This window comes from Haemaphysalis longicornis, unplaced genomic scaffold, assembly GCF_048455015.1.
Source record: "Haemaphysalis longicornis isolate Haplotype H1 unplaced genomic scaffold, Haemaphysalis longicornis Haplotype H1 scaffold_11, whole genome shotgun sequence".
In the NCBI taxonomy this organism is placed as follows: domain Eukaryota; kingdom Metazoa; phylum Arthropoda; class Arachnida; order Ixodida; family Ixodidae; genus Haemaphysalis; species Haemaphysalis longicornis.
The window spans coordinates 3,707,932-3,718,055 of NW_027526214.1; the positions used below are offsets into that span (position 1 = coordinate 3,707,932).

Here is a 10,124-nt window from a genome sequence, read left to right on the forward strand (position 1 = left end):
GTTCAATCATTTGCCTGAGCTTAACTAATTCTTGCTGTACCGGGTCTACCTTATGTACGTGCTGTGTGGACTGGGAGGCCAATTCTGCCCAGCTCACCTTAGGGGGCGCAGCGAAGCTTGTAGCGCCTGATGCTGGAGACCGGATCTGGCGTCGGCCGGAGCAGCTCCGCTGGCGAGTGGGAGACGAGGTGGGATGGCGAGCGGTAGACAAGCTCTGGCGCTGTTCTGGAGGAGGGCTGTGCTGGCGTCCACTAGGTTTAGGCGTCGGAGAGCGTCCGAGCGTGACGAGGCCCCCCTTGTTTGTAGATCTTCGCTTAGAGCGGGAGCGGTGCTGAACCCCTTGGGGTGCGGCGGGGCCTGCGAGACGCGGGACGGAGGTCGAACGGTCCCGTGGGGTGCCTGAGGTATCCCGGTCCTTGCTGTGAAATGATCGTCCGGGAGTGTGCCTTCGGTGTCGTTCTTGATCCCAGCGGCGTCGTTGCAATAGGTAGGGGGTGCGATACCGCTGTTTGCACGTTTTGTCGCCCGTCTTGTGGTCTAGGCCACAGATGGCGCAACGTGGGGTGCAAGGATGGACAGGAGTTGGATCGCGAAGACCACATACCGGGCATACTTCGAGAGTATAATTGTCTGGTTTGGGGCAGACGTCGATACGGTGTCCATATGCTGCGCAGCGCTCACAAACTTCGTGCTTTTTCTTATGCAGATAGCATTTGTATTCAGTCCCACGGTAATAGACGTAGTAGGGGACGGTGCCACCCTCGAAAGCGATAATCACTGAGCGGGACGTGCCGAGGCGTCGGGCTTGCAGGATGGTAGGGTTGCGGCTGTTGACGAGACTGCGGGTGATGGCGTCGGCGTCATCAGTATCCGGAATATTGTGTATGACGCCCTTCGCCGTACCTTCGGGTGGGGCCGTGTAGGCGCTCACTGCATGAGTTCGGTCCCCGAGACGAAGCGAGTCGATGCGCCCATAGAGAGTTGCTCTGGTCAAGCTAGGTGTGCTGACGACGATGACGTTGCGGAGGTTGTTAATGCGTAAGGTGTCGACTAGCGCTTCTTCCAGATTCACGCCGGCTGCGTTGCGGATGCTGTCGTGGAGCACGGCGTGGCTGCATCGTTGTAAGTCGAGATTATTCTTCGGGCGGAGAATGATTTTCACGTCGGTCGGTGGAAGTTCCGGAGCTCGACGCTCTTGGCGACGGCCGCGAGACTTGGAGCGAGGGCGGCCATCTTGCCTGCCTCTTCTGGCATCGACGTGGTAGCCGGCGCCATGTTGTCCTTTGTTCGGCGACATTAGGGTTAGCTGGGCCAGCTCACGGCGGCCTCGTCGGCGGTAGCTTTCGATCCAACCCGCAGCATTATTATAATCTTCAGGTGAGATAGACTCACCCTCGATCTCGACAGTCGGCATGTCGGCGGCTGCTTCAGACGATGGAGCTCTGCGAGCGGTGTCACGTAGCCGTGGCGGCGAGCACGGCCGCCTCGCCGGCGGTCACACTGCTGAGTACGCTCAACTTATGCTGCTCACCGTAATAAAAATCACCTCGCCGGGTAGCGGAAGACTTGCGGAAGACGATCGAGTGGTCCGCGGCTCAATCGAGGTAGATAAATGCCACTGGGAGTTAATTAGACGCGGAGCCGTTGTGAGATGCGACTGCTCGTCATGGCCCCCTACTGGCGGCCGCCCTAAATGTGCGGATGCCGGACGCCGACAGACAATGGTGGGAAGACTAAGAGATGACTTGCATCTAAAACTTGACGCTTCTTTTTGACAAACTGGCAGTAGTACCCAGCCGCCATTGTGTGTATATTCATCTTTTGTGATTCTTTGTTGAAGCCAGGAAAAAGTTAAGTTAGCACTTGAAATGTAGTTTTTGAAGTCTCCCCCCGTAAAGTGTAGCAATGTGATGACATGGTCCTAGTTCTTGACTCAAGATACTTCTTCAGTATATCTCGTTACCTACTAATAAACGTTTCGTTTTCATAGATGTCCTTTTTACTGTCACTATCAAAGCATCATAAATTGACAACATTGAGATATTAAGGGCTTTACGTCCAGACGAAATTATAAAACATGTACTGTATAAAAGTAGGAAAAAATTACTACTTTTTTTATTCCCAGCGAATAAAACACTGGTAAGGTAGGCACGTCCGCTATCGAACTCATGACGGCACTGAACAAATAAACAGTTAGCAGTTTCATTATGCGGAAATACTCCTTGCTAGCCATTGGATTGTGAATGTTGGTACGTAGTTGAGGAAGCAGCAGCACAATAAGAAGTATTCTGAGAACAAAGAAATAAGGGCAAACACGGACCGTAATTGTTTGTCCTGATTCGGATGCATTATTCGGGGTCTATTAGGCACTATTCTGTTGTTTTCACCAAAGAAATAAGATACATTTTTAATGGTAATAATTTACAAGCTGAGGGGGCGCTATAACCGCGATCAATAAAACGTGCTTAAGCTGTCATTTAGGAATCGGCGCATAACCCCTTCAGCTTTGAAATTTTTCTTGCTGTCGAATATATTTCTGTTTTCTAATATTTCCACCCTGTAAGCTTACAAACAAGAAATAAAGTTATCAGGTTGGAAAGTTCAACGACTTTTAAGTGCTTCATTGTGTACATAGCCGCGGAAAGAAGCAAAAAAGAACGTGTTGTCCTTTGTAGTTCCTGTTCATAAACTTCGGTTACTTCGACGGTTTACCCAGAAAATTGAAGTTGTGATGCCACTAACTAGCCATTCATGAGCAAGTGTTCGCCTTTGTTCTTCAGGAGTTAAAAGTTGTCAAAAGTATACATGTTGTGCCTCGTTTTGATAAATTTGGGAAACACTGAGCGTACGTAGGAAAAATAACTTTTACGTCCTAAGCCGCGTCCACAAACCAGAATTTAGACCTCTGGGGTCATCCCATCGTTAGCAGATTTGCACAGCAATGCCTGCTTCTTTCTAGGGTTCAGCTGCAGCAAAAAGCAGAGAAGGGTAATAAACTATAAAAGGCACCATTAAAAAAATACATCGCACAAAACCAGCTCTTTTATTCTTGGTCTAAAATTTCTAGAATGTGTTTGCCTAATGTATTCACTATATAACATGGGGGCGAAAAGAGTTAAAGATTGAATTTCGAGTTACCACTGTCTCGAGCACAATACAACGTATGTAGGTTTCGGTAGGAAGAAAAAACTCGACGGCATTGAGAAGAAAAAAATGATTTAGTCGCGCATGGAACCTTTAAAAATTGTTGAGGCTTCGCGGCAAAATAACATGAATGTGTGCTTCTACTTCTAGAGCTCATTGGGGCTTGACTCTGAAATAACATTAAATTGAGTGTCTAGCCAAAGAAGCACAACTGATGCCTTTTTGAATTTTAATTTCTTTCTACAATGAAGGCCGCCAAAATATATAGATAATTCATTTGAAGTTTCAGAGCTGTGGCTGTGTTTAAAAGAAGTGTGCCGTATCCAAAACGAGAAAAGCGCCATACCCAGGCGCTCTGTTCTGAGGGATCCCCCTTCGAGCGTAAAGGGTTCGCAAGCCCGAACCCGCCCGACGAAGTAACGCCGAACCGCATGAGAACAAATCACCGGTTTATTCCGGGAAAACCAAAACAGGAAAAATCAAACAAGGCAGGTTGGGAGGCAACAAAAAGAGAACACAGCAAGCAAGCGCCGAAAGCGCGAAAGAAAACCTTGCGGTGGTTGAAACCCTGCTTGTCCAGAAAGGTACAGCATGGTGCGGTACACTCACGACGACGTCTTCAGTCACTTGTGCCGACGTCGGGTGAAGAGCGTCCGCCTCGGACGCTGGTTGCTCCTCGCGGTCCGGGCTTCATGGTCGTGGCTCGCCGCGGCCCGCGGCCGCAGCTGCTCTCGCGTGTCCCTCGGTGCGCACTGTCCATCTGCTCCGGTGAGCGCCGCTTTTAAGCCATTCTATTGGTTGTGCGCATGCTCCGGGTTTTGTTGCACTACACGTGTCCGTTGCGGCTCACTGTTCATCGCACACGCGCGCACGGGCACCATGACGCACTGACGCCACTATCAGTGTTCGTCCGGCACTCACAGCAGTGTAATCACCCTCCGCGGGCGCACGTAGGGGCGGTGTCCCTACATTCCCCCTCCCCTAAGACCGGACAACTCGCTATTTGTCCGAGAAGCGCTCGGGGGCTGCCGTTCAGGATGCCTTCTCCTGTGGGTTTGAGATGAGTGCCGGTGGAGGTCTTCCCGCCGAACCTTGTTGCTGCAAGGTTGAGCGGATAGCGTATCCTGGAAGAACATTGGCAAGATTAGATTTCTTCTACAGAGAGTCGCTCATAATATGCCTTAAGGTCGTCAATGCCTACGGGACCCGTATCCCGTCCTCCGTGCAGGTTGCGAAGGCGATAGGTCAGCCGAGATGTGCGCTTTGTTACCTGATAAGGACCTTCCCATCGGTCAGCCAGGGAACCAGCAAACCCTTTTGCTGCATCGCTCAACGGATGCGTGCGGCGCAGTACCAGGTCACCCACGGAAAACTCCACCTGGCGCCGTCCCTTGTCGTACTGCTGGCGCTGTTCGAGGCGTGCCAAGTCCAGGTGTTGCCTGGCTTCCTGGAGGGTCTCGTTCATGCGGCTGCGGAGATCCTGCGCATACTTAACATAAGTGCGAGGGTACACCTCGATCTGGTCACTGAACGAGTGTTCGACAGGAAAGCACAGGTCGCGACCAAAAAGCACGACTGCTGGTGAGAACCCGGCAGAGCGATTGACCGTAGTCCGAGTGGCAAACGCCATTTCCGAGAGGTGAGCATCCCAGTCTTTGTGACGTTCAGTGAAGGCCACCAGCATCATCTTGAAGTTTCTGTTGACCCGTTCCGTAATGTTCGCTTGTGGATCGTACGGAGTAGTCTTCTTATGCACTACGCCCAGAACCGAACAAGTGTCCACGAAGTTCTTGCTTGTGAAGAACGTCGCATTGTCTGTTATGAGCTGTTCTGGAAAACCAAAGCGGGTGAAAGTGTCCAACAACTTCTCCCAGATCAACTTAGAATCAAGTCTACGTAATGCGTACAGCTCTACCCACTTGGAGAAATGATCTGGGACGACCAGAAGGTAGCGATTGCCTTTCACTGATCTTGGGTATGGACCCATCACGTCACACGCCGCGATTTGCCAAGGGAAGCGGCTCGTGACTGACTTCATGAGGCCAGGTGGTTTGCCGCCTCTTGGCTTGACAGACTGGCACACTGGGCAAGTCTGGGCGTACTTCATTGCCTCTTTTCTCAGGCGAGGCCATGTGACAACGCGCATAGCTTTTGGTAGGTTTTCAGACCGTAACTATTACCAGAAAGGGTAGTGTCGTGGTAATATTCCAAAAAAGACCTTCTTAGGCGCTTTGGTACGAATACCCGGAAGGGATACTCACCACTGTCGGTGTCTGCGCTTGGAATGTACCGCAGTAGCAAACAGTCCTGGCTTTGGACGTAGCAGTCGTAGTCCGGGGCCCTCGCCGCCGTAGTATCGCGTTCTATGCGACCGTAATCGACTCCCGAATGCGCTTGCACTGCTCGTCGGCCTGCTGCGCTTCAAGCTTCCCCTGGCGACTTACAAGGGTTCCCCAGGCTTCTCCAGGCGTTGTAACCCCGAAGACCTGGGGTTCTGGTTGCTGTTGTTCTGGTAGGGGTGCGCGAGACAAGGCGTCGGCTTCTTTGTTGCTGGTGCCCTTCTTGTATTCTACTTTGTAATAATACTTCTGCAGGTTTAGCGCCCAGCGTGCGAGGCGACCTGCAGGGTTCTGAAGCCGTGATAACCATGACAGTGCTTCGTGGTCAGTCTGTATCGTGAAATCTGCGCCATCCAAGTACATGGTAAACTTTTTGAGGGCGAACACTATGGCAAGACACACTTTTTCTGTTACTGAATAGTTCTGTTCGGCTGCTGAGAGAGTGCGGCTGGCGAATGCCAGTGGGTACAGTTCGCCGCTATGCTCCTGTAGCAAAACAGCCCCTATGCCGTACTCACTTGCATCGGTTTGGACAACAAAGGGGCGGTTGAGATCTGGCAACCGCAGGCTTGTGGTGTCGGCGATGGCTGTTGATAGCGCCTGAAACGCCTGTCCTTCAAAGCCGCCCAAGACCACTTGGCGCCCTTCCTTAGCAGCTGATGGAGGGGTCGTGCCAAGTCCGCACGTTTCGGAATGAAGTGCCTGTAGAAGCCGACCACACCCAGGAAGCGCTGCAGACTTCTGACGTTCTCTGGTTTCGGGAAGTGCAAGATCGCCTTGAGCTTCTTCTCGTTTGGCTGGACTGAACCTTGGTCCACAACAAAGCCCAGGAGCTCGATCCTGCTGGCAGAATGTTGTACCTTTGGGGGGTTTACTGTGAGGCCTGCGTTTTGCATGCGCTCCAACACAGTCTGCAAATGAACAACGTGATCCTTCAGGATGTCTGAATATACAACCACATCATCCATGTACGCCATCGCGTAGTTGAACTTCGCGTCCCCCAGCACGATGTCCATCACGCGCTGGAAAGTTGCTGGGGAATTTGACAAACCGAAAGGCAGCCTCACGAATTCAAATAACCCTCTGGTACAATTGAACGCTGTTTTCTCGATATCCTTCTCCGCTACAGGGATCTGTAGAAAACCTCTAGTACAGTCAAGTGTGGTAAAAACCTTTGCTGAACCCAGCGCATACATAACCGCATCGATGGATGGAAAGGGATATGAATCTCTCGTAGTTATCGCGTTTAGGCGTCTGTAGTCTACGCACATGCAGACACTACCATCTTTCTTATCCGCCAGCACAATCGGAAATGCCCAAGGGCTTTTTGATGGCCTCACCGCTCCTGTATTTACCATCTCCTGGAGGGCTCCGTCCAGCTGTGGTTCATTGTGGACGCTCAAGGGCCTTGGGTTGAACCGTAGTGGACGCGCATCTCCGGTCTCGATGTGGTGCTCCAAAATGTTCACAGTACCCGGAGCTTCCGTGGACATCGCTGCGAAGGGTTGTAGTACTGCTGCGAGCCGTGATTGTTCCTCCGGTGGTCTGCGAACGACATCAAGATTGTTCGCAAACCATTTTCAACCTCTCCGGCGGTGGTCTCCGCTGTCAGCAACCCTGACAGAGATTCTGGTGGTCTTGCTGCAAGGCTGTTCAGCGGCGTTCCTGGGCCGTAGTGGTAGTTTCCAGCCTTCACGTCAAGCACTAGCCCTGTCCTGGCCATAAAATTGCGGCCTAGAATGGCTGGACAGGAAAGACCGCGGAGGTACAAGAAACGTTGCCTGTGCTTGCGACCATCTGCGATTACCGTCAGCCTCACTGCCGATGTTATCGGCACGACCTGATACGAAGCTGCTCTGATACTGGTGCTTACGTGCTGGAATTTGATCTTCCTCGGGGAGCACCATTCTCCGACGTCTCCAAACACAGAAACCATTGCTCTAGTGTCCAGTAGGGCAGGTATAGTCAGGCCAGCTACCTTGACTGTAATGAAAGGTGCATTGTCCACGCCTGCAGCCTGTCCGCCAAGGGCCAAGGGCCAACAGCTCACCATGCGCTGATTGTTGCTCGCTGGAGGCTCTTCGTGTGCATTTTGCACCACGTGCCCGCCTTCCATGTCGTCCATGTAGGGTGCGGCATGCTCGAAGGCAGATGGTGTGGAATGTCGGCTCTGCTCCTGCACCCGCCGTCTGCGCCGAGCTTTCGGCGGCCGTTTTGGCCGCTTTGGAGGCAGTGGGTCTTTGCACTGCTGCGTCTGCGGGTTTGTGCACTGCTGCCTGCCGCGATGCGGCGAATCTCGCCGCAATTTCGAGGGGCGTATCTCGATTGGTTGTGCGAGGGGGTCTGCGCAGCGCGCCGCTAGGTGGTAGGATGACCAGAATACCAGTGCATTGTCGCGTGCGCCTGTCGGCTGCACTGTGTCCAGGCAAGGTGGTGCCTCCGAGCTCGCAGAGCTTGAGTACACGGTCTGGTGGAAAGCCGCTTGCCGCCTTTCCTTGTTGCTCGACTCGAGTGATTTAGACACGAATTCCTTGCTGATGTCTCCACAGATGGATTTTTGATGGTTAGGAAATGTGTCCCAACTGTGAGGCACTAGCCTCTGGTCATTCCGGCCGAACGGGCGCTCCCACGACGGAGCCTCACCGCCAGGGTGTGTCGGCGCTTGGAAACCATCTCCCACGGGGGCGCCGCACCACTGGGGTGAGTCAGCGCTGCAACCATCTCCCACGGGGGCGCCGCACCGCTGGGGTGAGTCAGCGCTGCAACCATCTCTCACGGTGGCGCCGCACCCCTGGGGTGAGTCAGCGCTGCAACCATCTTCCAGGGTGGCGCCGTACCCCTGGGGTGAGCCAGCGCTGCGGCCATCTCCAACGGTGGCGCCGCACCGCTGGGGTGAGTCAGCACTGCGGCCATCTTCCACGGTGGCGCCGCACCGCTGGGGTGAGTCAGCGCTGCGGCCACCTTTGCCATGAATGATCGCTGCTCGCTTGTGGTTTTTCTCCTGCGATTGCCGGTTGTCCGGCCCCGCGCTCATGAACAGCGCCGCCTTCCTTCCTCGCTGCGTTGTTCGCTTCGCTCGGGGCCTCCGCTGGTTCATCCCTGGGGGTGTGTTGTAGGTGTACGCACACGAAGCCTCTAGGCGTGCCTCTTTAGGCGGGGGCGGTTGGTAGGATTTCGTGACAATCAGCAAAGCTTGTATGGCTGTGGCCTCCTTGGCGAGGTCTTCAAAGTCTGAGAACCGCCGGGACCGCAAGTACGGCTGGAACCTGGGGTGGCAGTGTCGGATGACCCGGAAAGCTTTTTCCTCCTCGGGTGCTGCCGGTTCAGCCCGCTGGTACAAGTCCTGCATAGAACGCACATATCCCCGAAGGCTTTCACCTTCTCCCTGTGTCCGAGCGCGAAGTTCGTCTTTGATTCGGTACGCATACCCAGGTGGCAAAAACTCCAGCTTGAAGCGTTTCTTGAAGTCCGTCATGTCCTCGAATGGCTTCCGGTGTCGTCTCCATACGCCAGCTTCCGCCCGCAAAGCAACTGGCAAGATCCTGCTAATCAGCACTCTATCTGAAATTGCCATGGCTTGTTGGTAGTCCGCCAATTCATAAAGAAAGTCGAAAACAGACTTCTTGTCGGTGGAACCTGTATACGTTGGCACGGCCAAGTTTAACGGCAACGACGCGCTGCAGTGACAGTTGCATTGACGAGCCTGCGGCGGTCGATCATCCAATAATGCCTCAGTGTTAAGCTTGCTAGTCTGAAGCGCCAACAGTTGCTTTTCAAATTCGACCTTCGATTCTATCAGTTGGGCCATCAAGTCAAGAATTGGCTTTGTGTTGTCCGATAGCAGATCAGTCTGCGCAATACTATCCGAGAAACGTACGGAGGCATTTTCGCTTAACGCGGGAACAGCATTCTCGTCCGTCGACATAGTTGTAGCTGCAGAATACTGTCAACACTGCCTTGAAATACAGCCGTTCTGACCGGCGCAGAAAGAAAAAAAATGCTCCTAAGTGGGCGCGCACAGTAAATCAGCGGTTAAATTTCGATAAGCGCAAATTTTTGGGAACTCACTCACAGGATTTGTTGCGCAGCTTTCGGCTGCTCCTTTCCACGCCAGCTTTGTCGTTGAGCGGTGGCTTGTGGTAGGCGGTTGGAAGCATTCTCCGGTCTCTGAGTGATGCTCGCAAAATAGGCACGGCCGTCTTTTGTGCCGCCGAATCCGCCGGTGACTTCTGCGTTAAAAAGGTTAGCGACCCGAGCAAAGCATACACAATTCTGAAGCATTCTGCAAGCATTCTCACGTGCGGGTGGCAGTGTAGCTCGCTGGGCGAGTCAAGGCTCGAAGACAATAAGAAAAAAAGGAATAAAGAAAGAAACCACGTTGGGCGCCAGTGAAGGATCCCCCTTCGAGCGTAAAGGGTTCGCGAGCCCGAACCCGCCCGACGAAGTAACGCCGATCCGCATGAGAACAAATCACCGGTTTATTCCGGGAAAACCAAAACAGGAAAAAACAAACAAGGCAGTTGGGAGGCAACTAAAAGAGAACACAGCAAGCAAGCGCCGAAAGCGCGTAAAGAAAACCTTGCGGTGGTTGAAACCCTGCTTGTCCAGAAAGGTACAGCATGGTGCTGTACACTCACGACG

General features: G+C 53.1%; 1 protein-coding gene across 1 annotated transcript in view; it reads right to left on the reverse strand.

The window, feature by feature from the left end:
* LOC144160967 (uncharacterized) overlaps positions 1–8,958 on the reverse strand; it is a 29,126-nt gene extending 20,168 nt beyond the window's left edge. The window contains exons 1-4 of the mRNA XM_077692038.1: positions 8,321–8,958; positions 7,534–7,759; positions 4,458–4,624; positions 904–1,112 (exon numbers count right to left, since the gene is read on the reverse strand). Of these exons, the coding sequence (XP_077548164.1) occupies positions 904–1,112; positions 4,458–4,624; positions 7,534–7,759; positions 8,321–8,958 (1,240 nt within the window). The remainder of the gene's footprint in view (positions 1–903; positions 1,113–4,457; positions 4,625–7,533; positions 7,760–8,320) is intronic.
* Between the last annotated feature and the right edge of the window lie 1,166 nt (positions 8,959–10,124).